At 35.4% G+C, this 27,897-nt stretch overlaps 3 protein-coding genes across 10 annotated transcripts; 2 read left to right on the top strand and 1 right to left on the bottom strand.

Annotated features, from left to right (window-relative positions):
* Window positions 1–312: 312 nt before the first annotated feature.
* Window positions 313–26,286, bottom strand: LOC132203596 (uncharacterized). Of its 8 annotated transcripts, XM_059631475.1 has the most exons (7): window positions 26,144–26,224; window positions 25,966–26,037; window positions 24,904–25,075; window positions 24,756–24,853; window positions 13,254–13,536; window positions 2,115–3,102; window positions 313–1,199 (listed from the first exon to the last, which is right to left on the bottom strand). In XM_059631475.1, the coding sequence occupies exons 6-7, from the start codon at window positions 3,068–3,070 to the stop codon at window positions 959–961; spliced, it is 1,197 nt and encodes a 398-aa protein (XP_059487458.1). In that variant the 5' UTR covers window positions 3,071–3,102; window positions 13,254–13,536; window positions 24,756–24,853; window positions 24,904–25,075; window positions 25,966–26,037; window positions 26,144–26,224; the 3' UTR covers window positions 313–958. The 8 variants fall into 8 exon arrangements, with proteins under 8 accessions (XP_059487458.1, XP_059487461.1, XP_059487459.1 ...); XM_059631478.1 differs by lacking the exon at window positions 13,254–13,536 and having other exon boundaries at window positions 26,144–26,225; XM_059631476.1 differs by lacking the exon at window positions 26,144–26,224 and having other exon boundaries at window positions 25,966–26,092.
* Window positions 24,803–25,469, top strand: LOC132203600 (uncharacterized). Its single transcript, XM_059631482.1, has 3 exons — window positions 24,803–24,856; window positions 24,924–25,087; window positions 25,237–25,469. Exons 1-3 carry the CDS (start codon window positions 24,838–24,840, stop codon window positions 25,450–25,452), a joined length of 399 nt encoding a protein of 132 aa, XP_059487465.1. The 5' UTR covers window positions 24,803–24,837; the 3' UTR covers window positions 25,453–25,469.
* An 89-nt stretch (window positions 26,287–26,375) lies between the features above and the next one.
* LOC132203599 (U3 small nucleolar ribonucleoprotein protein IMP3) lies at window positions 26,376–27,521 on the top strand. Its single transcript, XM_059631481.1, has 4 exons — window positions 26,376–26,620; window positions 26,686–27,000; window positions 27,102–27,174; window positions 27,361–27,521. The coding sequence occupies exons 1-4, from the start codon at window positions 26,484–26,486 to the stop codon at window positions 27,385–27,387; spliced, it is 552 nt and encodes a 183-aa protein (XP_059487464.1). The 5' UTR covers window positions 26,376–26,483; the 3' UTR covers window positions 27,388–27,521.
* Window positions 27,522–27,897: the final 376 nt, after the last annotated feature.

The raw sequence follows: 27,897 nt of genomic DNA, 5'->3' as shown, positions 1-27,897 counted from the left end.
AAGTCTTTGAATATGGAAAGGTGCTGGCGGCGCGCACCTGCAGAGGCTTAATTGCACTTTGTTGAAGTGAAAACTTTTCTTTCTCTCTGAAATAAGTTGAAATAACTCGATACGGCGTTTATATCCATAATAATCAAACAAGAACAGGCACCGATTTGTAGAAATCCAGCAAAATAAGGTTGCGCGCCGGCTATTTTCAGACTGTGGCCTACTCAAAACTGTGACAAATAATGAATGAATGACCTCTAGGTGCTGCGTACACAATGGAATTCCGGCGGTTGCTATTTTTAAGAATTAAACTCCGCATTCTCATTTGTAAAGTAAAGGGACTGGTTATTTATTGCTTGTTCGGCTTATTCTCTAGATTTACATCCGAAGCATAATATTAAAATGTACATATACATTGAAGTATATTGGATACACATCGAAAATACATATAGATACACAACATCTGTGATTAGTTTGAAGTTTGCACGGTATACAGAAGTGTAACAACAAGACTATGATATTTTCCTATCACTATATTTCGAAAGAAAAAAAATATGAAAACCACAGTGAAAAAATAATTAACTAAAATTATAAATCACAAAAATCAGATCGGTTTTGCATCTCCAAATCGAATTTTAAACATCAAAAGAAAAATAAAGCGAAGTGCGAGGCTCAAAATTTGAAAATTTCCAAAAATTTAATCTTTGGTTTTGAGCTCATAAAGAAAAAAAAACAACTTCAAGAGACAGTCGGCGCTTTAATCTACAGATTGAATCGCAATCATTTGCCAAGGCGAACGAATGGGCAAAAGAACTTGAAAACTGCATCCGCATCAACGCCGTAAAGGTCAGCGTGTATCCAGGTCATTTGTCTGAAAAGACCTTTGCTCGGTCGCTCTCGAGAAAACAAAAACCGCAAATAGACGACAAAGAAAAAAAGGAACAAGTCGAAGTACATTTTGAATTTCTACTCAATCGACTACCTGCACTGTCGCGTATGCACTGAAGGTGACCTTTTTTGGTTCGGCCAGCAGGTCACCTTCGCTATGCTTCTTGCTGGTCTTTTTTATAACTGGCTTGAGGGTGCTGAACTGGTGTTGCTCCCTGTTCCTTGAGCAGCGCTTCAGGGTGCCGGCAATTGGCGCCAGCTCCTTCAGTTTCTGGGTGAGACCCTGAACCAAGCCGTGACTCGGGGCAGGTTCAGGCGCATACCTGCAACACAAGACACGCACATTTGTTATTTAAAAAAATCTCCTTGCGTGCTCTTCAAAAAATCTTAAGCTGATTACTTCAAGAGATTAATGTTCTGGATTTCGCCTTGGGACGGTGAAAGGAAAGGAGCTGTAAAGGTCTGTCAGGAAGATTTTTATTCATTTTGAATAATTTAAAACATTCGAAAGGGAATTCTAAGCCCGACCACCTGACTGACTTTTCACAGTTTTTTATTCCGCACATAAAATAATTGATTTTAATTTCAAATAATATTGTCAACGTATTTTATCCAGAGCTGATTGCAATCGGCGAAACTGGTTTTCGAGGGAGAAAGAAAAGCAAGCGGCGTCGATTAGCATAAATCTGCAGACGGCATTTATTTCCACGAGACTAATTACGCGCAAGAACGGAGAAAACGTGGGATTTTAATAAGTCTCAATTTCGAATCGCGCAAGTCTGCGTGCGCTAATGATAGGAAATTTAATAATGGGTTAGTTGTAAAAAAAATGCGCGGCTGATGAAATTCTCTAGCGATTATTGATGATGCAGAAACGCACTTTGCAAGTTAAATTTAATTCGCCTCGTTTATCGAGAAAAGGCCCACAGTAATGTAATTATGATGTTTTGACATGCATGAGATGCTGAAGAATTCACTTTCAACTAGCTGATGGTACGTGCCTGATAAATGAACAAAAAAAAATGGGTTGCAGCAGCAACTTGCATAAAATTATCATACAATGAATGACAAAGAAACCTTCGTCAATTTAATAGTAATTGTAAAATTAAGGGAATGTTTGTTTGTTTCGTCATCAACTTAAAATACGAAAGACAATCTTCTTATTTTGCATTCAAAATAACATAATAAAAAATAAAATAATATTCATGCATTTCACCTTCTAATAAAATAAAATTTACCTGAGCGGTTTTGAGTTTGTCCTCCTGGACATACTGGGACTAACACTTCTGCAGCTGCGCCTGGACCGATTGACCGGCGCAGACTGGCTGAGGACTAGTTCTGCAGTGGCCGGCACGCCGTACATCCACGTGAACTGCGGCTTCAGCAGCACGGGCGACGGCTTTGGGTCGACCACGTTGACCCTGACGAAGGTCCCTCTCAGGATGTCCTCCTGCGGTTTCCGGCGAACGAATCGCCGGCGCTCCGGTCTTCTCGGTGGTTCGTCCCACTCATCCTCCGGAACGGGCATGGACAACAGGGTCGGTGGTTCTCTCTGGCGGACGTACTTGTCCCGCCACCTGTCCGGCAACAGGGTGTCCATCCTGTCTGGAAGGACCGGCTGATTGTGGGCCATTCGTTTGGCGCTGAGCATTTGCATTTTCAGGCGTCTGCTGGTCTCCTGGTGGCATGAACTCAGCCGCCGGACACTCGCCTCACTTCTGCACTCGAAGACCAAGGCCTCCATGCACGCCGGGGAAGGCCTCCGGGGACCGTTGACTACCCAGACTAAGACTCGTGGGAAGGAGGGATCGGAGTGGCAAAATACAATGTCGCGGATGGCGAATTGCTCCTGAGGAATCCGTGGAGGGCCGCTGTCCGAGGTGGTCACCTGGTCATCCAGGTCGGACACGCCGGAACTCGTGTCTCCGGCCCGTTCCTCCACCTCGCCGCCAGACTTTGTGGAGGCCGAATCGTCCGACTCGAAGCCCTCGTCGTACTTGGGGCCGCGAACTTGCAGGCCCTGCTCGGAGCACCACAGCCAGTAGGTGGGACGGTGGGCGTTGGACGCGGAGGAGCGCAGGGTGCGCACGATGTTGGCCAGGCGCGAGGCGTTCACTATGCCGGACACGCCGCGCCGGCCGAGCAGAAGCGCCTCTTCGGCGCCCGCCGGCACAATTTTGGAAGGGGGCCCCATGTCCAGCGTTAGGATCACCGCAGCGAAAGCATCTGTGAACAAATGAGAAAAGACTTTGTAGTTCAAAGTTTCATTCATCCTTGTACCGCAAAATTATTAAATTATAATATATGATGATCAAATTGAAAAATTCCTAATCATTCCTGGAAGTGGTTTTTATCTTTCTGAAAAAAAATTCTTGAATATTACCGGTGGTGTTTAGTTTACTTTTGCTAGCTTTTTGTACGTGTTGCGAGAAAGAATAAACGAATTGAATGGAATAGCTGCTCGAAAAAAAGACGTGAAAAAGCTATACCTGTTAATCTAAAAAAAATCTTCTACTTAGTAAAATAAATTGCATGTTTGGCGTAAATTTTGGCGATAAACTGACACGTAATATTTTAAGATATCTTCTTTAAGTACTCATTCTCATTTAAATATTTTTGACGTCTACGAGCGGCAGAAAAAAGTAGTCCTTTTCGCTTTGCTGTAATGTGCTTGCAATTTCATACACAATCACAATTAACATAAAATGTTTATTTGTAAATAAAGTTGATTTTTATTATTATTTTTATTTCATATTTTCATTTTTTAATTTTTTTCAATGATAATAATGATTCAAAAATTATAAAATTACTTTTATTCTTCCTTATTTTAACTTGATTTGTAAAAATAAAATAAATTATTATTTTATAATTTTTTTTTCAATTGTACAATATATGTGTTTTTATTTATTTTTATTTTTTAAATTTAATTTTCTACGCTTAAAGGTGAGAAGGATGTTGGTAAACACTCATCAGATCTATGGAAGACCTCCCGCATCGAGTGCATCTTTTGCAAGGGCAGTCGCTAATGCCCGTGATCATAGCAGAAGCCAAGCAGAACCATTTAGCCATTTAGCAAGGGAACAAAGGTGCTCTATTACGATGGACATTTGGTGAGAATCGGTGAAGCACAGAGCAACCTTCACGGAATTTCGGACCAAAAAACGCGTCGTCCATACGATTTATGAGATCTCCCTCTCACCTTGGCCTTTAAATTGGAACAGCCGGCAGCTTCCCGTGCTAGTTACTTTTGAACAAAACTCATAAAACAATAATTTTCAAACATAAAAGGGAAGCGAATTCTGCAGCCAAGTGCGCGCCACACCCGGCAATATAACAATTGCATATTATTTGAAATAATGCAAGATTTGGCCCTGAGGTGATAATTTTTCAATTACTGGAAGCGACCTGAGCGAAATACAAAGCGAGATAACCTTGGCAGTGGCTCGGAATTTTTTCAGCTTTTGGCTCACTTCCCGCGATATTCGCGATGATGACAGTCATGGGAACAAATCTCATTGTCCTGCACGTCCAACTCGCTGCAGCTAATGGTAAGAAAAGAAAACGCACAAAAAGCGAACGCCAAATTACTGTTGCGTGCAGAGATCGCGCCGTGCAATTATGCGCCAGCCGGCAATTAGCCAACATTACACCTAGGGAATTAATCATTCCCGGGAGACGTGCAAGAAATTTAGATGTAATGAGAGATGAGAGCAAATTTTCTGTGGTTTATCAGGAGGCTCACACTAGAAAATAAAACCGGAAGGATGTTTTATTTGTTGCTTATTTCTCTCAAACTTTTCCTTGTTCTATTGCCAATTACTGTTTCTGCAGCATTTCCGTGCCATGGCTTAATTTACATATTGGAATATATTTGCTGATTAACATAAAAGAAAGACTAAAAATGTAGAATGAAATATCAGACGTTTCCAACAGAATATTCCCTCAATACATAATTAAATCAATGTAACAGTGTGAAAAAATACACACCAATGTGTGGAAAAGGACATTAAATTTGCAGAAAATTATGATTTTCCTCAAGTTCCTATTTCTATTTTTCAATATAGTTGATACAGTTTTATTACTGAAGCAAACTGATAACATAAAAAACCAAATTATAATTCAATCACATAAGGATCTGAGCAGACGTTCTAATATATATTTTTATTAATAAATAACAAATAGTTTATATGACACGTTTGGTTCAGTATGCTGATATAAAAATAGTAAAAAATTAAAATTAAGCAATAAAAATTATTTAGAAATACTCAATATATCAATTATTATAAAATAAGCTAATAAAAATAAATAAAATAAAAATAAATTATAAAATTATGAATTAAAAATAAGTTTACCTTTTTAAAGATTAAAAAAAGCAGTTTTCAGCCCAAACATGTAGTGCAGGATTTTGTTTATCTTAAACATTAAACAACTCTCAAAACGCATCAAGGAAAAGCTGATTAAAAATTCAAATCACCATGGTTAAACCCTCGGTCGTGAAATTATACCGCAAAAAAGCTAGTTATTAAAAGCTTGCCTCTTCTAAGTTTGGTGCAGGTTGATGAAAGAAAATGTCACAAAATATTTTCACTCACTCTGCTGTTCATATTACTCTCTATTGTGAGAGGTTCGTGTGGTCCAATTTAATTGAATGAAAGCACCGAAAGTCGCACAAATCAATCTCCGTTCGCATCTCGTAGTCAGCGAAAGTGCATCCGATTGATTGATTCAACAAGCCCACGAAAAAGGATTGAAGTGTGTTTTATATATATCTATATACGATTTGCTGCTTCCGTGGTCGGTTTCAATTAAAATGATTAAAATATAAACAAACCGCCGAGCAATGCACCGGGAGACTTGCTGCAAAAGTGAAACTCGTCGCCAGACCAGGATGTTTATTTATCTTGGAATTGCCTGCTCGAAATTATACGCGGTGAACATGCATACACATTATTCCGACGTACATACAATCTGCACACACGCCGCAGGCAGATTTAACGAGCACTTTCGGTTTCACGTCACAGCAGCGAGGTGCAGCAAAGTGCAGGAAAAAAACGAAATATGTTTTCGTGCTTTATTGCACCGCCAGAGCAAGAGAGATTGGAAGGGAAACGGCGCGATTATTAAATTACAATCACGCACCGGCGGCGTAATAAAATACAAGCAAAGTAATACCTACAGAGCAGCAGGTGCCGACGGAAAACGAATGTATTCGGTCGAGGTTCATTATACAATTTTTCCAGAGGTGCAGGGCAATCAAAGGCAGCTTTACGATATATCATAATGACTGCGCACAACTTTTGGTCCGTGTTATTTTTAATATTACACACGAATCTCCTCACTTTTTCTTCCACTCTCAGCTTTCCACTAATGACTGCCGCTCCGTGGATGTTTTTATATATTGGCTTTTTATCTGGAAACATGATCGTTCCTCGAAAAACGCTAATTATAAAAGCCAGCGAGATGGGATGCTGTTATATTTGTTTGGATGCACGACGCTTTTTTACAGGATTACAAAAATCCAGCGGTTGCCAGATTATTTAACAGTTTTTGTGGCTTTAATCTCTTTCGGCTGCCTTTCCAGATGAATTTATGTAATTACATATCAGAGCCGAAATTAAGGATCGGCACACCGGAGTTGATGGACTCGTCCACGCCTTTGTTGCAATCTGTGTAAATCATAAAATGCGAGCCAACGCAGCGGCTGGTTGTTCTCCGCGTTTTCGAAAAGCTGTTTCGCGAGTTTTAATTTATGGCTGCAATTTTTGCCAGCACCTCTGCAATTCGTACTCGCGCGCGTTGGTGTCAAGTAAATTTTATAATCCGACGAGGAAAGGTCAAATTTTAATTGCGGCGGGCTCGAAAACGTGCTCCTATCGTGATTGGACGATAAATTTATTGCTCTCGTAAATTACGAAATTTGTCGTTAGTAATTAAGACGCAACCGCTTAAAAATGGCCTTTAATTTTGAATTAACGTTAATGTCCCTTGCCATTTCTCAAATATAATACGATTTTTGGAAGAAAAATGAAATGTTTAGCTTATAATGCAAGATTTTAAATAAGAATATTATGAGTTAATTCTAATTATTGGAAATTATTTAAAAGGTTGTTTACTTAAATCATAAAATATATTAAAACTCAGAAAATTAGGGCAAACAGAGCAGCATAACTGGCCTGGATTGCGATTACGCCCAATTTCAGGGCTCATCAGCAGACCTGAGAATGTTGCTACTGCACTCATGAACCAAGACTGCGGCAGCTTCGTAGAGTGAAGGGGTAAGAGAGCGAAGAGTGCCTCTTTGTAGCCCCTTTCTTATTTGATTTGACAATGGGCAGAAGCGAGGTAGAAGGCAACTAATATAGTAATTGAATTTGAAGTCATAGTAATATTTACCATATATTGATTTACTTTATTTAACTTATTACAGTACTTAATTTTTTACAAAATTATTAAGATAATCCTCTCATGTTAAGTTGTAAAATTAAACTAGCAAATTATTCCATTATAATATTGAGCTTCTCAAGATGAAATCGCACATTTCCCTCTGTCTGAATAATAAAGGGCACTCTTTATTATTTTTTTATTACTTGTTATTGTATCCAAAAGTGTTCCTCCTGAAAAAGCAGTGCTAAATAAAGAAATTTTGCTGAGGTAATGTCACGCAAAACGCGGCGTTTCATGCGTTTCTTGTTAGACAATTCCCATACCTATTACGCTCACAGGCAATAAACGATAAAAATAGTCGTTTTGGAACCATAAAAAGTCGCTTCTTCTCTACCATTTAAATGTTTATTTGTGTCACCCCCTTCCCGAAAACAGCAGAAGTTAAAGCTCTAGCTCCTCAAGGCCCGCGGCAATTTTGTGAAGTGATGCGTTTTTTGAATGCTAATTTAATTTTCTAAAAAGGGGAAGTCGTTAACGCAAAGTATATAGGATGACAAAAAGAATTTACAATAAACGATGACTGCCGTGACGTTCAAGACACAGAAAAGGCAACCGGCAAAGCTAGTTTAATAGCTGAAGATACTATAGCTGCCACATTCAATCAATCTTTCAACCTGACTTTGATTAAAATTTAAAGATAGTTCACAACTTATTAATAACGCTGAAGTACAAAACTTTTTAATAATAAAAAACTAAAAAAAATAGTAGCAAAAAATATTTGCACAATGAATTTATTGTATTCTGTTTTTTCAGAACTCGTCAAGTTGTTTAAAATATAAATTTTATAATTTATTGATTAATAAACTATAGGACGGTTAATTTTTTTGTTTGTATTTGTTTTGAAAACACAGAATTATTCATTAAAACAAAAACGTTTATAAAATATTATGATTTTCAAATTGATATAAAAATTTCAAATTATTTCAATAATTTAAAAAAAATTTAATTATTTGTCAAGGGGCTACTTAATTTTTTTCTTATTTAATTATTTATTTAACGTTATCATTTCATTTAAAAAAGATTAATTAAACTTTGCAAAGTTGATAAAATTACACTGCTGTTGCCTATTGACCTGACTGGCGAGTCCAGCAGCCGCCATTCAGGTTTTCTCACTCGTTTGTGTCTCTCTTTTTGTTTTTGTCCATCTAATCTCGTCTGACTGATATGCCCAAGTATAGGCGTTTGGCCTGCGCGACTGCTCTGATACATGTGTGATTGCAGTATAATAATACTGAATGGGCTAAAATAACAGCACTATCACCGGCACGCTACGTGGACTTGTTTTCCTGCCAATCACTTTGCAATGCCTACTAACCTATTGCCGCATCCTTTTTAATTGTCTCTCCTCCGAATCGACGAGAGGACCGAAAGAAAGAAGCTCTCGCCGATTTCTTTTCTGCAGGGGCCTTGCTCGTCGTGACGCTGCTGTATCCCATGCACCACAATCATGACACTGCACAAAAAGCTTTTCGCCGTGCGTGCATATGGAAAAAGCGGCAGCCGCGCGCGGTGTTTGTTTTCGAGTGAGAAAAAGAAAGAAACCCGCCGTGGTGACATCAATGTTGATGCAGCCAGAAAGAAACTGATGTTTGCCTTTTCGTGCGCGCCGACCGTGTGTGAACAGGAGGTTTAAGGTGCTACACACAGCTAGGATGAAACAGAATCTTGCGTGTCGTGAAAAAAAAAATGAATGAAAAAGAAATAAAGAAAGAAAGCAAGTCGGTGGCACTTGATTCTCGGTTGTTTGCACACTTTTAGTTTTAAACGTGTGGCCTCTCTTGAAAAAAATAGGGTCAAGACCGACAGTGATATAGACAAAGAGGTAAATTTGTGAAAAGATTCATTAATATACTTTTGAATAAAATTAACGGTGAGAGCGTGAATTTAAATTTTGAAGAAGGAATTATGAATTGTATAAGACGTCATATAATTTGATACTAAAAGAGTACATCTCATATTTTAAAATTTTGAAAAGAAAAAAGTGTGGCTATTATTAAATATATTGAAGTTATCTTATCTTCAATTGTGTAAGAAAATAGGTAAAAATGGTAAAAATTAGATAATTACTTGTCGGTGAAGCAATTGCTGATATTCTTTTGTAAAAGCTAATGATAAGCTAAAATCGGTAATAATTGTAATTAAGATGAGAAAAGCATTTAAAAACAGCATATTTTAGGACTAATTGTGATAAAATAAAATACAATTATATAATAATAAAAATATAAATCAATTATTCTTTTAATAACATAATCGCAAATAATGAATCAATAATACAATATTTTACTGGATTTCTCAATCAAATCCCTACACTGTTTGCGGGTGAATTTTAGGATTTCAAAACGAATAATTGATAATAAGATATGAACAGCGATATTTACCAACCGTTTCTAAGCCGCTATTTATATTTCAAACTTTTTTTCAACGCAATATTAATTTTTAAGTTTAAAGCTTTGCAACTAAAAAATATTGCCCAAATTTAGCATATTGACTTTTATTGTACTTGCCAAGAATTGTACTTGAAATTTTATAGAGGTGCTGCAAGTCGTTAAAATTTGCGAACAACTTTATACAGGACTTGCGAAAACCAATTAAAAACAATGACAACAACAATGCCGCCCTGCAAGGAAATTACGAAATCTGTTTTCCTCTTTCTGTGCCAGGAAGACAAATGGTAATTCCTGTCCGAAGAGCGCAATTTTGATCCAATAAAGAGACTTTTATACAGAGAGTTCAAAAGTTTGAGCGTGTCGTTTGACATTATTTCCCTCTGGAGTCGCCAAGTGCTCTAAAAAACAATGACGTCGCGTGACTTTATGGAGGAAATTTTGCCAGAACGATTTTTGCTGGCAAAATATAGAGGTGGTGTATGAGAGCGATTCATTGTTCTTTGTCTTTCCTTGTCGAGGGTTATGTCACATTTTCTAATTGGATTAGCTCGACATTGACGACGCCGTGACATGCAAATGTTGTCGCCGCCACCGTGAAATTAGCGGCAGGAAGTTTACGCAACTTTTCATGGAACTATCTGTTTGGATTTTACAGCTGCTGGCAAAGGCAAACAGCCTGCCAAGTGACGGGGCATGGGAAAGCCGGAGACACACCAACGTAAAAAGCATATCCGCGTAATGTTTGCTCAGGAGAGCATTGAGGCAGAGGGCCACAAAGCGTTTTGGCTCAAGGATGGTGATCGACTTGACAACGGTCATTGTTATTGGCTGCGCACTTAATTTTAGCTTCAAACCATGACACTTGCCTTTTTCAAGGACGGAGACTGCACAAACGAATTTAATAAAAACAATACAAAAAAGAATCATAAATTGTAATATTTTAGTTTCTTTTGGATGTGAAAATTTTAGGCACTTTTTCTTTGATTCAGTACAAGTGAAAACAATTATTTAATTTCATTAATTAAGTGTACGGTAAAGAGTTTATTTTAAAGATTTTCAGAGAGAAATGATCTTTCGCTGATTTGCTCTTTGCTTATTTTGCTTTTCTGCTCTATAATAAATAGACCCTCACCAGACCCTAATTTAGAGCATTCCAAGAGTAATAATAATAATAGATACATCACTATATTTTTGAAAATTTTCAAGTTTCAGGTCTATTTTTTAGTTTTTTATTGAAATTTATTTTACAGCAATTAAATTGAATCGCTAGATCTATTAATTACCTAATCATATTCTTAATTTAACCATGGAAATTTAGGCAAATTTCTAAACTCTCTCAGCAAATAACAGACCTTTCTATTTCAATTTGCACACTCCACGTGCTCTTTTAATTACTTAATTTGCATCACTCGTTGATTTGACCAAGCATTAAGAACTAGAAGATCTAATTAATTTGTAGTGCATAAATAAATAATGTCGGTTCATTTTGGCCACTAATCCAGCGCAAATAAGTAGCCTTCAAGATAACCTACTGAATCGAGAATGAGAAAGCAAAAAATAACTGAAAATAAACGCTCTTATCCGGCAAAATTCAAATTTTTTTCTTTTGTTCGTGTGTTTATTTTCTCCATTTTTGCCACTTTCGAGCAGACAAACAAAACACGCAGGGAAGACACTAAGAGAGTAATTAATTATGTGAAAAGAGCAGGCTCATAAAACGAGCGCGGCGCTTCTGAAGTCGCTTTAAGCCACACACACAGGTTAAAGTGTGTCATATTTTATCTCCGGCGAGCAGTACATAAATTTAGGTTCGAGACGGTTTTGCATAGTGTGTGTGTGTTTTATCTGTCAAAACACAGTTTCCACGAGATGGAAATTTGCACGTTCCCCGTTGTTATTAGCAGTTTTGCTTTCTCCTCTCTCGTTCTCGGCATGTCACAAACACACGTCTGCAGATTTATGTAAATATACCAGTGCACTGAACTTGGCCGCAGGCTTTGAAATCGCAGGCCTTTATAAAGGCAATATATAAATAAGTCGCGACTATTTGCATGCAGGAAATTTCTTTCTCTTTCACTCGCTGGCTGGTGGATTGGAAAAATTGCACGCTTTCGCAATTCCATTCATTTTTTCAAGCTGCACTAATGTACTACCGGCTTGTTATATGTGAGCAATTTTTATTGCCGCAGCTGTGTTCGTTCGTAAGAGCATTTTTCTGAATTGCATCACTTTTCATCTGTTGAATTTTTAGATGTAACGTCAGAAGAGCAGAAAATTTTCATCAACAGTTTAGATTCAGCGGCGCCACAGATTTGTAATGTTTGAGTTTTCAATCCGTTCCTCTTGCCGACGCAAACTTTAAACAAGCAGACTGGCGATTGTTTGTTTTAGTGTTTAGGAGATTTTCAAGACGTGCTATGAATCAGGTCAGATTTTATGTATGATTTCAAAAGTGCGAATTTTTGTTAGCAGTTTAAAACTATCCGAATTTTAAAAATTCGCGGTTAAAATAATTGAAACTCTCCAACAATTAAGGTTTCATTACAAAAATCCTTCAAAGCTCTAGCGTTTGATTCACAAATTTTTAAGAATAAGTAAAAAAATATTTCCATGCGTCATCCAGAAAGATCTCAAGTAAAAATAACTTCAGACACGGATTACAATAACAATTTTAAATAGTAGAATTGTTTGCTGCGCGCATCAACTTATGTAGCTTGAATTAATTTAGGGGTTTGATTGATTTTAAATAATATTTCCTTGAATCCTATTAAATATTACATCTAATGAAAAAATGCTAAAAATTTAAATTTCAACAATCATGGTAAGCATTTTATTTAACTATCCATTATGTACCAGCTTTAAATTTCAACAACCACGTTTTATATGACAAATATAAGTTTTGACAAATAAATTAACGTATACATTGTATTATTATAAATTTTTAGTACCAATTTTTCATAATGCTGTAAAAATGAGTTTTATCCTCTATAACAGAGTACTTTTGCAATTAATTTTTAAGTTGAATTCTCACTATTTCAGTCCGTTACCATTTAGCCATGGACAGAAGAAACCCTTGGTTTTCAAATACCAGAAGACCGCAGGTCACATTTTAGGGTCCGCCTTTATTTTTGTTTTGTAAAGAGGTTTGGCCTTGTTTAAATTTTTCATTGGATCAATCAGATTAATGAATTAATAATTAATTTCATTATTTGTAATTAAATTTTTAGTAAACGAACTCTTTTATTTCACAACAAACCTCCAATTACTTGTACTGTTCATCAATTTTATTTTTTATCATTCAAGCATAATTATATTAATTAATAAATACAAAACAATAAACGCTTTGGGATTATGACCATTTAAATGGAAATATGATTATTTTGACAATATTTATTTGTAATAAATTTGTTTTTCACTCATTCATATCAAAGGAAGATTATGTTGTATGAAATGGACACACATACAAATAATGCATGCATTCTTGAACGTTAGCGCAGATAAAAAGTATAAACCGCGAACCAAAAAGTATTTTCGACAAAAACTTACATTGAGAAAGCAGAAAATAGTCCGGTGCAGCGTTGTCTGCCTGATCGATGGGTCTCTTTTCTTCTGGCAATTAACGAGAGAAAAAAATGGCACACACACAGCGAATACAATAGTCAATCACTCGGATCGAAGTCACTCGAGAGAGATCCCTTGAGGCCGGTGCTGAGGAGCAGACTGCAGAGAATCCGCCGCGCCGCGAGTGTGGCACATTTTCTGCGGCCCCTCCTCTCTCTCTCTCTCTCTCTCTTCTCTTGCAGGTGCGCCGCGCGCGATTTAATCTAGGCTACACAGATTTTTATTATATGGGCAAGGCATGGGCATTATTTAAGCTAAGAGTGATTTGATAATAATTAGGGGCAATATTATAAATGTTTTATATGTTTTATATTTTATTTGACTTGATGTAAGATGTTGTGTATGTGTATTTCATTATATCTGAATGGAGAATAAATTAAATAAATAAATAAATATATAAAAAATGATTATTATCAATTCATTCATATAAGAGTATTTTTTCCGAAACGGAAACAAATCGAGCACACTGCAAGATTTGTGTCCTTGTCCTGCATAAGGAAATATTATTGTTAGTACCAAATTAAAAGAAATTAATCTTTTTAGCTGCATACTTAGAATACATTTTGGGCTAGATTAGATATTAAAAAAAAAAAAATTAAATATAAGAGCACAATTTCCGTTTTAGATACCATACTCTTATTTTTTTTCTCTTTAATTTATAATATTCCCCAAAATTCTTAAATTTATAATCTTCCCCAAAATTATCTTCAAATCATATAGCTTTAATAAGTTATTTCATTCAGATATATTTGGTACTAACAATATTTCCTAAGCAGGACACAAATCTTAATCTGGCAGTGTGAAAAATGTTGTGTCCGTTTAGAAAATAATGATCTTTTATCAAAATTCTAATTTTTCGTAATTGATTCTTTGTCCCTAAATGTCAATTCAAATCATTTAGCTTGCAATAAATTATTTAATACACTTAATTTGTTTCTAAGAATAACATTTTTCAGCAGGGCATAAATCTTGCACACGATTCTTGCATTTTGCTCAATCTCGGTTATGCAGAGTTTTTTCAAACTTTCCAAATAATTATAAGGTCTACAATTTATCAATTGATAAACGTTAATAAATAATTTGATATATAGTCTTAAAGACTTTTATTTGCTCGACTGAGACACCAACTCTGATTAAAAATTGCAGATATATAGTTATACGCAGTTAAAACGTATGAAAAATAACCAAAATTTGCAAATATATCGACGCCTTGGGTTACACTGATTTTTTTGCAAACTTTCCAATTATTAGGTTTACATAAATAAAAGTTACAAACAGTCTTCAAGATATTTAAATGATGACCTGAGATGCCAACTCTATTATATAAATTTAAAGTATACAGTTAATTTGTTTAAAAAACTATAATTTGGAAAAATCAAAGAAATACCAACGATTTGGGTTCAGCTGACATTTTTGTGAACTTGCCAAAATTAAATTCTATGTCAAAAATTATTTTGATTCAGCTTTCTTAATTTTGAGTTGATGATATCTGCAGATCAAATGCCAATATATCGTATTAAATTTGAAGAGAATTAGATAGAAATACATATATGAAAGATAACAAAACATAATTTGGCGATATCGCCAACTTTTTTTATTGAAAAAAGGACCATAAAGGGTTGCTGATGAATTGTCTGGGTTTAGCCACTTTCTAACCCACCCTGCCGGACACCCCAGACACTCTTACAACTTAAAACCGCCCTTCAGTCACGGCTAAACCCGGCCATCGTATTTGAAAATGAATCCAAAAGTATTTTTATGGTGCCGACTACACTTAAAAAATCGTTTTTTGGTGTTTTCCAACCCTATGACCGGGTTTAGCCACATTCTTACTTTTGCTTATTCCAACCTGTCTACTATTCATCAATTATTATAGACAGCTTTGTACATTTTTATCTGTTAGCTGGCGGTTCCAGCACTGTTTTAAATTAAAAGAGAATGATGCTGAGATAGTGGGAGTGCGAGAGCCTTGAAATGTGCTTAAGTAACAACCATATGACATATGACATATTTATATTCAATTCAAAGGCAATGAACCTTTGTCGAAAATTTACAATTTTCCATACACTACTGGCTAGGACAGCTGTTTCGACCAATCCAGGTCTCATCAGCTAGCCTGCAATGGGTGTTTCCCGAGCAAGCTCAGGAGCGACTGACTGCTTAGCGGCAGCAGCGAGGTTTTTGTACCCGCTACAACCGCCCAGCATTCGCGCCATGGCACGTCATTGGCTGTTACTCGTCACGTGATCTTATCTCTCAACCCTGAGACTAAAGAAGCCTCTAGAACCTGACAGGCGCCCGCGGACTGCGTGGCCTAACCTGCCAGGATTTAAAATTCAAAGAAACGTACACCAAAATACATTATGCAAGATAAAATCATGATGCCAACTCCATTTAAAAGTTGAAGAGACAAATGCTGCGATTCTAATGAAAAACAAAAAATTGGATAAACATCAACACCTGTGATTAAGCTGACTTTTTTGGAAACTTTTCAGGTATAAGGTCTACGTCAGCGATTAAGTTGATTAAGTATTCAAAATATTCATTTAATGATCTAAAGTGCCGTCTCCGTTTAAAATTGAAAGATACCCACACAGTAAAACAAATGCTCAATAAAATCATGATAAAAAGTTAACTCACTGTGTTAAGCTGACTTTTTTGCTACTTCCAACATCAAGGTCTACTGTTCTTCTATATTTAAACACAGCTTGAAAGATTTTTATTTGCAGGCCTGCAGTGCTAACTCTGTTTTAAATTTGAATAGAATAATACTAAGATACGCATGGTAGCTAAAAATTTCGAAAAATATCAACGCCTTCGGCCAAGCTGACTTTTTTTTTAAATTTTCAAATATCAGGACTATGTAAGCATTAAATTGGATTCACAATTCAGGATTTTTGTTTCATGGCCTGCGTTCCATATCCGTTTAAAAAATGAAGATAGTTACACAAATATTCAAATAGAAGATTAAATTATGATTAAACATAAGCTCTCTATGTTAAGCTGACTTTTTTTCTCAATCCAACAATTAGGTCTAACATTCATCAATATTTTAATATAGCTTTAAGGATTTTTATTTGCTGGCCTGCAGTGCCAACTCCGTTTAAAAGTTGAAGAGAAAAAAGCTGCGATTCTAATGAAAAACAATAAATTTGGATAAACATCGACACCTGTGATTAAGCTGACTTTCTTGGAAACTTTTCAAATATAAGGTCTACGTCAGCAATTAAATTGATTCAGTATTCAAAATATTCATTCAATGATCTAAAGTGCCGTCTCCGTTTAAAATTTAAAGATACCGACACAGAAAAACGAATGCTAAAGAAAATCATGATAAAAAGTTAACTCACTGTGTTAAGCTGACTTTTTTGCTACTTCCAACATCAAGGTCTACTGTTCTTCTATATTTAAACACAGCTTGAAAGATTTTTATTTGCAGGAATGCAGTGCTAACTCTGTTTTAAATTTGAAGAGAATAATACTAAGATACGCATGGAAGCTAAAAATTTCGAAAAATATCAACGCCTTCGGCTAAGCTGACTTTTTTTAAAAATTTTCAAATATCAGGACTATGTAAGCATTAAATTGGATTCACAATTCAGGATTTTTTTTTCATGGCCTGCGTTCCATATCCGTTTAAAAAATGAAGATAGTTACACAAATATTCAAATAGAAGATTAAATTATGATTAAACATAAGCTCTCTATGTTAAGCTGACTTTTTTTCTCAATCCAACAATTAGGTCTAACATTCATCAATATTTTAATATAGCTTTAAGGATTTTTATTTGCTGGCCTGCAGTGCCAACTCCGTTTAAAAGTTGAAGAGAAAAAAGCTGCGATTCTAATGAAAAACAATAAATTTGGATAAACATCGACACCTGTGATTAAGCTGACTTTCTTGGAAACTTTTCAAATATAAGGTCTACGTCAGCAATTAAATTGATTCAGTATTCAAAATATTCATTCAATGATCTAAAGTGCCGTCTCCGTTTAAAATTTAAAGATACCGACACAGAAAAACGAATGCTAAAGAAAATCATGATAAAAAGTTAACTCACTGTGTTAAGCTGACTTTTTTGCTACTTCCAACATCAAGGTCTACTGTTCTTCTATATTTAAACACAGCTTGAAAGATTTTTATTTGCAGGAATGCAGTGCTAACTCTGTTTTAAATTTGAAGAGAATAATACTAAGATACGCATGGAAGCTAAAAATTTCGAAATATATCAACGCCTTCGGCTAAGCTGACTTTTTTTTAAAATTTTCAAATATCAGGACTATGTTAGCATTAAATTGGAATCACAAATCAGGATTTTTGTTTCATGGCCTGCGTTCCATATCCGTTTAAAAAGTGAAGATAGTTACACAAATATTCGAATAGAAGATTAAATTATGATTAAACATAAGCTCTCTGTGTTAAGCTGACTTTTTTTTCTCAATCCAACAATTAGGTCTAACATTCATCAATATTTAAATATAGCTTTAAGGAAGTTATTTGCTGGCCTGCAGTGCCAACTCCGTTTAAAAGTTGAAGAGCAAAAAGCTGCGATTCTAATGAAATACAAAAATTTGGATAAACATCAACAACTGTGATTAAGCTGACTTTCTTGGAAACTTTTCAAATATAAGGTCTACGTCAGCAATTAAATTGATTCAGTATTCAAAATATTCATTCAATGATCTAAAGTGCCGTCTCCGTTTAAAATTTAAAGATACCGACACAGAAAAACGAATGCTAAAGAAAATCATGATAAAAAGTTAACTCACTGTGTTAAGCTGACTTTTTTGCTACTTCCAACATCAAGGTCTACTGTTCTTCTATATTTAAACACAGCTTGAAAGATTTTTATTTGCAGGCCTGCAGTGCTAACTCTGTTTTAAATTTGAAGAGAATAATACTAAGATACGCATGGAAGCTAAAAATTTCGAAATATATCAACGCCTTCGGCTAAGCTGACTTTTTTTTTAAATTTTCAAATATCAGGACTATGTAAGCATTAAATTGGATTCACAATTCAGGATTTTTTTTTCATGGCCTGCGTTCCATATCCGTTTAAAAAATGAAGATAGTTACACAAATATTCAAATAGAAGATTAAATTATGATTAAACATAAGCTCTCTGTGTTAAGCTGACTTTTTTTTCTCAATCCAACAATTAGGTCTAACATTCATCAATATTTAAATATAGCTTTAAGGAAGTTATTTGCTGGCCTGCAGTGCCAACTCCGTTTAAAAGTTGAAGAGCAAAAAGCTGCGATTCTAATGAAATACAAAAATTTGGATAAACATCAACAACTGTGATTAAGCTGACTTTCTTGGAAACTTTTCAAATTTAAGGTCTACGTCAGCAATTAAATTGATTCAGTGTTCAAAATATTCATTTAATGATTTTAAGTGCCGTCTCCGTTTAAAATTTAAAGATACCGACACAGAAAAACGAATGCTAAAGAAAATCATGATAAAAAGTTAACTCACTGTGTTAAGCTGACTTTTTTGCTACTTCCAACATCAAGGTCTACTGTTCTTCTATTATTTAAACACAGCTTGAAAGATTTTTATTTGCAGGCCTGCAGTGCTAACTCTGTTTTAAATTTGAATAGAATAATACTAAGATACGCATGGTAGCTAAAAATTTCGAAAAATATCAACGCCTTCGGCCAAGCTGACTTTTTTTTTAAATTTTCAAATATCAGGACTATGTAAGCATTAAATTGGATTCACAATTCAGGATTTTTGTTTCATGGCCTGCGTTCCATATCCGTTTAAAAAATGAAGATAGTTACACAAATATTCAAATAGAAGATTAAATTATGATTAAACATAAGCTCTCTATGTTAAGCTGACTTTTTTTCTCAATCCAACAATTAGGTCTAACATTCATCAATATTTTAATATAGCTTTAAGGATTTTTATTTGCTGGCCTGCAGTGCCAACTCCGTTTAAAAGTTGAAGAGAAAAAAGCTGCGATTCTAATGAAAAACAATAAATTTGGATAAACATCGACACCTGTGATTAAGCTGACTTTCTTGGAAACTTTTCAAATATAAGGTCTACGTCAGCAATTAAATTGATTCAGTATTCAAAATATTCATTCAATGATCTAAAGTGCCGTCTCCGTTTAAAATTTAAAGATACCGACACAGAAAAACGAATGCTAAAGAAAATCATGATAAAAAGTTAACTCACTGTGTTAAGCTGACTTTTTTGCTACTTCCAACATCAAGGTCTACTGTTCTTCTATATTTAAACACAGCTTGAAAGATTTTTATTTGCAGGAATGCAGTGCTAACTCTGTTTTAAATTTGAAGAGAATAATACTAAGATACGCATGGAAGCTAAAAATTTCGAAAAATATCAACGCCTTCGGCTAAGCTGACTTTTTTTAAAAATTTTCAAATATCAGGACTATGTAAGCATTAAATTGGATTCACAATTCAGGATTTTTTTTTCATGGCCTGCGTTCCATATCTGTTTAAAAAATGAAGATAGTTACACAAATATTCAAATAGAAGATTAAATTATGATTAAACATAAGCTCTCTATGTTAAGCTGACTTTTTTTCTCAATCCAACAATTAGGTCTAACATTCATCAATATTTTAATATAGCTTTAAGGATTTTTATTTGCTGGCCTGCAGTGCCAACTCCGTTTAAAAGTTGAAGAGAAAAAAGCTGCGATTCAAATGAAAAACAATAAATTTGGATAAACATCGACACCTGTGATTAAGCTGACTTTCTTGGAAACTTTTCAAATATAAGGTCTACGTCAGCAATTAAATTGATTCAGTATTCAAAATATTCATTCAATGATCTAAAGTGCCGTCTCCGTTTAAAATTTAAAGATACCGACACAGAAAAACGAATGCTAAAGAAAATCATGATAAAAAGTTAACTCACTGTGTTAAGCTGACTTTTTTGCTACTTCCAACATCAAGGTCTACTGTTCTTCTATATTTAAACACAGCTTGAAAGATTTTTATTTGCAGGAATGCAGTGCTAACTCTGTTTTAAATTTGAAGAGAATAATACTAAGATACGCATGGAAGCTAAAAATTTCGAAATATATCAACGCCTTCGGCTAAGCTGACTTTTTTTTAAAATTTTCAAATATCAGGACTATGTTAGCATTAAATTGGAATCACAAATCAGGATTTTTGTTTCATGGCCTGCGTTCCATATCCGTTTAAAAAGTGAAGATAGTTACACAAATATTCGAATAGAAGATTAAATTATGATTAAACATAAGCTCTCTGTGTTAAGCTGACTTTTTTTCTCAATCCAACAATTAGGTCTAACATTCATCAATATTTAAATATAGCTTTAAGGAATTTATTTGCTGGCCTGCAGTGCCAACTCCGTTTAAAAGTTGAAGAGCAAAAAGCTGCGAATCTAATGAAATACAAAAATTTGGATAAACATCAACAACTGTGATTAAGCTGACTTTCTTGGAACCTTTTCAAATATAAGGTCTACGTCAGCATTTAAATTGATTCAGTGTTCAAAATATTTATTTAACAATTTTAAGTGCCGTCTCTGTTTAAAATTTAAAGATACCGACACAGAAAAACGAATGCTAAAGAAAATCATGATAAAAAGTTAACTCACTGTGTTAAGCTGACTTTTTTGCTACTTCCAACATCAAGGTCTACTGTTCTTCTATTATTTAAACACAGCTTGAAAGATTTTTATTTGCAGGCCTGCAGTGCTAACTCTGTTTTAAATTTGAAGAGAATAATACTAAGATACGCATGGAAGCTAAAAATTTCGAAAAATATCAACGCCTGCGGCTAAGCTGACTTTTTTTAAAAATTTTCAAATATCAGGACTATGTAAGCATTAAATTGGATTCACAATTCAGGATTTTTGTTTCATGGTTTGCGTTCCATATCCGTTTAAAAAATGAAGATAGTTACACAAATATTCGAAAAGAAGATTAAATTATTATTAAACATAAGCTCTCTGTGTTAAGCTGACTTTTTTTTCTCAATCCAACAATTAGGTCTAACATTCATCAATATTTAAATATAGCTTTAAGGAAGTTATTTGCTGGCCTGCAGTGCCAACTCCGTTTAAAAGTTGAAGAGCAAAAAGCTGCGATTCTAATGAAATACAAAAATTTGAATAAACATCAACAACTGTGATTAAGCTGACTTTCTTGGAAACTTTTCAAATATAAGGTCTACGTCAGCAATTAAATTGATTCAGTATTCAAAATATTCATTTAATGATCTATAGTGCCGTCTCCGTTTAAAATTTAAAAATACCGACACAGAAAAACGAATGCTAAAGAAAATCATGATAAAAAGTTAACTCACTGTGTTAAGCTGACTTTTTTGCTACTTCCAACATCAAGGTCTACTGTTCTTCTATATTTAAACACAGCTTGAAAGATTTTTATTTGCAGGCCTGCAGTGCTAACTCTGTTTTAAATTTGAAGAGAATAATACTAAGATACGCATGGAAGCTAAAAATTTCGAAAAATATCAACGCCTTCGGCTAAGCTGACTTTTTTTAAAAAATTTCAAATATCAGGACTATGTAAGCATTAAATTGGATTCACAATTCAGGATTTTTGTTTCATGGTTTGCGTTCCATATCCGTTTAAAAAATGAAGATAGTTACACAAATATTCGAATAGAAGATTAAATTATGATTAAACATAAGCTCTCTGTGTTAAGCTGACTTTTTTTCTCAATCCAACAATTAGGTCTAACATTTATCAATGTTTAAAAAAAGGTTTAAGGTTTTTTATTTGCTGGCCTGCAGTGCCAACTCCGTTTAAAAGTTGAAGAGAAAAATGCTGCGATTCTAATGAAAAACAAAAAATTGGATAAATATCAACACCCGCCGTGTTTAAGCTGTCTTTTTAGGAAACTTTTCCAATTTGTATAAGGTCTACGTCAGCAATTAAATTGATTCAGTATTCAAAATATTCATTTAATGATCTAAAGTGCCGTCTCCGTTTAAAATTTAAAGATACCTACACAGTAAAACAAATGCTCAATAAAATTATGATAAAAATTTAACTCACTGTGTTAAGCTGACTTTTTTGCTACTTCCAACATCAAGGTCTACTGTTCTTCTATATTTAAACACAGCTTGAAAGATTTTTATTTGCAGGCCTGCAGTGCTAACTCTGTTTTAAATTTGAAGAGAATAATACTAAGATACGCATGGAAGCTAAAAATTTGGAAAAATATCAACGATTTCAGCTAAGCTGACTTTTTTTGGAAATTTTTCAAATATAAGGACTAAAGATAGCATTAAATTGGAATCACAATTCAGGATTTTTGTTTCATGGCCTGCGTTCCATATCCGTTTTAAAAAGGTCTACTGTTCTTCTATATTTAAACACGGCTTGAAAGATTATATTTGCAGGCGTGCAGTTTTAACTCAGTTTTAAATTTGAAGAGAATTATACTTAGATATGCACGGAAGACAAAAATTTGGAAAAATATCAACGATTTCAGCTAAGCTGACTTTTTTTGGAAATTTTTCAAATATAAGGACTAAAGATAGCATTAAATTGGATTCACTATTCAGGATTTTTGTTTCATGGCCTGTGGTACCATAGCTGCTTAAATTCACTGTGTTGAGCTGATTTTTTTTTCTAAATCCAATAATTAGGTCTAACATTTATCAATGTTTAAAAATAGCTTTAAGGATTTTTATTTGCTGGCCTGCAGCGCCAACTCTTAAGAAAATTTGAAGAGAAAATTGCTGCGATTCTTATGAAAAACAAAAATTTGGAGGAATATCAACAGAAATCTTTTTATAACAATGTATAAAACACCACAACAATGAAAAGATGAAATAGTTCTATAAATATAGCAGCATTGTTGAAAACTTTGAATTCTCAGCAATTCCAGTAGCGCAAATATGGATAAACGTGAAGAATTTCTCTGCCAAGCAGAAACCTTGAAGAAGATTGTGGACAAAATGTTTAATCAGTTGTTCGAAAACAGGGCATCAACGAGTGACTTCCAGAAACATTTAGCATCGGTCATACCAGCAATTCAGTCGCTGGGTAAACTTCTCGGTCACCTCGAGAGCAACGAGTCAAACACCTCTTCCAGCGCGGCGAAGACCGTCAGCACCTCGAAAGCTCCGCCGTCAGACAAATCTTCCAGCGCTGTGAAGACCGTCAGCACCTCGAAAGCTCCGCCGTCAGACAACTCTTCCAGCGCGGCGAAGACCGTCAGCACCTCCAATGCTCCGCCGTCAGTCACCTCTCCCAGCGCTGTGAAGACCGTCAGCACCTCGAAAGCTCCGCCGTCAGACAACTCTTCCAGCGCGGCGAAGACCGTCAGCACCTCCAATGCTCCGCCGTCAGTCACCTCTCCCAGCGCTGTGAAGACCGTTAGCACCTCGAAAGCTCCGCCGTCAGACAACTCTTCCAGCGCGGCGAAGACCATCAGCACCTCCAATGCTCCGCCGTCAGTCACCTCTCCCAGCGCTGTGAAGACCGTTAGCACCTCGAAAGCTCCGCCGTCAGACAACTCTTCCAGCGCGGCGAAGACCATCAGCACCTCCAATGCTCCGCCGTCAGTCACCTCTCCCAGCGCTGTGAAGACCGTTAGCACCTCGAAAGCTCCGCCGTCAGACAACTCTTCCAGCGCGGCGAAGACCATCAGCACCTCCAATGCTCCGCCGTCAGTCACCTCTCCCAGCGCTGTGAAGACCGTCAGCACCTCGCAAGCTAATGGCCAGCCAACAGCTCTTTCGCCTGCTAGTACGCTCCCACAGGAAATTGAAGATGAAAAAATGGAAGCAGAAACAACCAAGTAATAATTATTATAAATCGCACTTAATGTGTTATCAGCATAATTCATTACACTCTTAAGACTGGCATAATTACTACCAGAATTTTCAAATTTTGTCAAAAATTAAAATTAAAAACTTCATTTCTTTTTTCACTCGATTAAGATCAAAGATTAATAATTTCTAATTCTGCATAATCTTCTCGCTTCAAAAAAATCTTGTGGTTTCAGATTACTTTTCTTGGAGTGAAATCATGAATATATTATTTTTCAGGGCCAAGCTCTTTGTACTTTCCATCGTTACTGGAGGGAGCATGCAGATTTTGACCGAAAAAGACATCGAGGCAATAAGAAATTCATTGCCCTTAGACGTGGTTTGCCTGACATCAGCAGCGAGTGGCTGCACACGAGGCTGGAAAAATCGTGTGTATTTTTTTAATTTGAAATTAAATTACATTTAAAAATAAGAAAAGTACGCATTGGATAAAATAATAAAATAAGAAAAATTGATAAATCTTAAAGAAACATTATTTTGCAGCAAGCCAACAAGTACGAGAGCAGCTGATAAACCACATCCAGGATTGTGAATGTGAAGTGGTTGTATTGAAGGACATTAACGAGGACGCTAAACACCTTTCCAAAATGATCGACTTTTACAACTCTACCTTTGGCAAAATGATGGCCAGGTGCCAATTCAGGGGGATCCCTCGGCTTTTTCTGTTAGCATATGCACTGAGCAAAGGATGCATGGTCGACCTGGACACTAGTAGGGAAAATAATTAAAATATGAAATTGCTTAATTAACATTCCAACCTTCAATTGTTCTACCACAGGTCTCGAAGAGCTTTATTGCACTGTGATAGAAGAAAAGGCCAACATGTACCACGACAAAGTCGCCAGGACCACCTATGCCGAGTTTGCTTATGGACAAGTCAATAAATTGAAAAAAGAGGCCTTGGCTGAGTTGGAGAGGAGGTGGTTAGATCTGCAACAGCAGGTGTGTAAACCCAAGTAGCAAATTTAAAGTAAATTATTTTTTGTAAACTTCTTGTTTTGGAAATCAATTTGCACTGAAGAGTGCCTCAACTAAATCTCTTAAAATATTAAATATTTTTTGCTATATCATAATTTTTTAATCTTTCACAGACGGCTATGGCGCAAAAAGATCTTGGCGACAAATTCGCCCTCTTAGCTCTGCGAGAGATGCACATCTCAACCAAGGAAAATATACTTAGGCACGCATTTTACGACATCAAGAAGGAAAAAGAAAAACTGGAAAAGGAAGGACGAAAACGCCGAAGAGAAGAAAGCATTGAGGAGCTGGACAGTCTCTGTAAGAGTTTCGGCAAGAGGCACTGTTAGAAGGTCATCAAAGAACTATTTTCATACTTATATTTTTCATTATTATAGTATTATTTAATTTTATGTTTTGATAGAAGATTGTGAAAATAAATTAATTTAGTAGTTTTAGATATCCATACCGGCAGAGTGGCGCACTAACCACTCGTGTTCGGGAGGTGTCAAAGGGCGCCGAACTTGCCTACTCTAGGTTTTGTGCCGTTTCCTAGAGTTGCTCCTGCACCAAATGGGGGCATTTCACAAAGTCCAGCGGCACCTGGCATTTTTTCCTTTTTTTCTAAATATATTTTTTGCATACTTTTTTAAAAAAAAAATAAAGAACTTTAATTTCTAACCATACCTAATTTCCTGTGAAATTAAATATTTAATTTTATAGTTGAATGTGTGTGCGCATATTTACATAAATATTTATTTGAGAATTAACTATCTAAACACCTGTCTCAAAGAGCCACAAAATTACAATGAAAAAATTACGAGGACACTGCTTTTCCCTTACTAGATTAATAAATAAAATACCTTTTGCCAAGGATTTGTGCAGTGCCAATCGAGGTTCCCATCCACATAACATTCCATACTTGATGACTTTTCCTTTCCATCCGTCCAAAAGGGAAAGAGACATATAAAATAATATAAATATGTACATGCAAATTTTACATTAAGTAAAGTAAGAATAATTTATATATATGATGATTACCATAGTTTGACAATGTTTGTTTTCTCCGGCTCACACACGTTTCGTGCAACGGCAACGTTTCGTGTTTTGTTTACATTTTTTTCTGATAATCCAAGGAGTGAATGGAGTGATAATCTTCGTGGAGAACTGGAGAGGGCGTGCTGCACGAAAGGAACCAAAACCAAGAACCAAAACTGTGAACCAAAAGAAAACAAAATACAAGACCAATGCGAGCTCTAGCGGCGATCTACGGAATTAATCAGTTCAACAACAACATTGCACACTGCACATTTCACGTGTTCTCGTTGATTATTTTTAGCATCTAAATTTTTCACATAAAAATTTAAATTACTCGGTGAAAATGGTTCGGAAACTCAAGCACCATGAGCAAAAGCTGCTGAAGAAGGTGGATTTCATCAGTTGGGAGGAGACGAACAATGTGCACGAGATCAAAATTATGAAGCGGTACCACATTCAGAAGAGGGACGAATACGCGACGTATGCGCTCAAATTAGCCTTTTTCTCTTTTTAAACTGCAATGTTTTTATTTTTCCACGATTTAGGTACAAAAAACTGTCCAGGGAAGTACGAGAGTTGGTGCGGAAGATCAAGGAGCTGGACCAAAACGACCCGTTCAGGATCGAGAGCAGCAGCCAGGTGCTGGAAAAGTTGAACATGCTGGGTTTGATTCCCAGCAGACAGGACCTGGAGCTGTGCGACAAGGTCACTGCCTCGTCCTTCTGCCGAAGACGCCTTCCGGTTGTGATGGTCAGGACGAAAATGGCCGAAAATCTCAAGTTGGCCAGCAAACTGGTTGAGCAGGGACACGTCCGAGTCGGCACGGAGGTCATCAAAGACCCGGCCTTTCTTGTAACCAGGTAATAATCCAGTTTGTTTTAAAGAAGTGGTGTACATCCTTAGCATAATATACTTTTTGTATGTATACTCAATACTTACTAACGCAATGAATATTTTTTAGAAATCTGGAGGACTTTGTTACATGGGTTGATACTTCGGCAATTAGGAAGCATATTTTGGAATATAACGAAATGGTAAAACTCATATTTCATCTATTTTATCACTTGAAATAACTATAATTAAGCTTACCCCCATCAGTTAAATGCTGTTTTTTTTTTCATCAAAGTTCAATTATAATTGGAGCTATTATGCTCCTCAAGCAATTCATCAAAAATTATTTAAGTTAATTATTACATAAAGATCTCATTGATTGCTTTCAGAGAGACGATTTTGAGTTTTACGGCTAGTTCAAGGCTTAAACTCCAGAATCTGCATGTTATCAAGCTCTACAAGGGTGCAATAGTTTTGTAAGCATCGTAAATATTATTGTCCTTAAAATAAAAGGCTTGACTATAATGTATTTAAGAGAGTAAAAAACAAGATTCTAATTTTGTAGCCACTTCTAAAAATCTTTTATGCCAAGTTGAATATTTCAGGAAATTGGAAAACTAAAAAATATCACAATATTATCTTATTTTTGAAGAGATTATTTAAAGGATAGATAATGAAAATATTCCCTATTTTCTTTTTTGCTTCATAATAAAATTAATTAAAAAAAAAAAAAAAAAAAAAATGGTTAAATCCAAGATTGAAGCAGAATGAAAGAGTAATAGAATGCTTTCCTCTTATTTGAGTTTTATTAACTTTTAAATAATATATATAATTTAACCATTTGTATCAAAACTACTTTTATTTGGATTGAATTGTTGAATACATTTATTTAAAGATTAACTTTTGAAAAAATTTAATTTTAATTG

The sequence above is a fragment of the Neocloeon triangulifer genome, unplaced genomic scaffold, assembly GCF_031216515.1.
Source record: "Neocloeon triangulifer isolate White Clay Creek 2 clone unplaced genomic scaffold, ASM3121651v1 ptg000017l, whole genome shotgun sequence".
Lineage (NCBI taxonomy): Eukaryota > Metazoa > Arthropoda > Insecta > Ephemeroptera > Baetidae > Neocloeon > Neocloeon triangulifer.
Note: the sequence above shows the minus strand (reverse complement) of the source record. Positions and strands in the feature narration are given on the sequence as shown.

Coding starts and splice junctions, on each gene's coding strand:
- LOC132203596 (XM_059631472.1), bottom strand. CDS start 8,756: ATGGGATACAGCAGCGTCACGACGAGCAAGGCCCCTGCAGAAAAGAAA. Junction 3,103..8,635: donor TAAAAAGGATGCGGCAATAG/GTTAGTAGGCAT, acceptor ATTTGTTCACAG/ATGCTTTCGCTGCGGTGATC. Junction 1,200..2,114: donor ACAAACTCAAAACCGCTCAG/GTAAATTTTATT, acceptor CTTGTGTTGCAG/GTATGCGCCTGAACCTGCCC.
- LOC132203600 (XM_059631482.1), top strand. Junction 25,088..25,236: donor GGTTAGATCTGCAACAGCAG/GTGTGTAAACCC, acceptor AATCTTTCACAG/ACGGCTATGGCGCAAAAAGA.
- LOC132203599 (XM_059631481.1), top strand. CDS start 26,484: ATGGTTCGGAAACTCAAGCACCATGAGCAAAAGCTGCTGAAGAAGGTG. Junction 26,621..26,685: donor AAGAGGGACGAATACGCGAC/GTATGCGCTCAA, acceptor TCCACGATTTAG/GTACAAAAAACTGTCCAGGG. Junction 27,175..27,360: donor TTTTGGAATATAACGAAATG/GTAAAACTCATA, acceptor GATTGCTTTCAG/AGAGACGATTTTGAGTTTTA.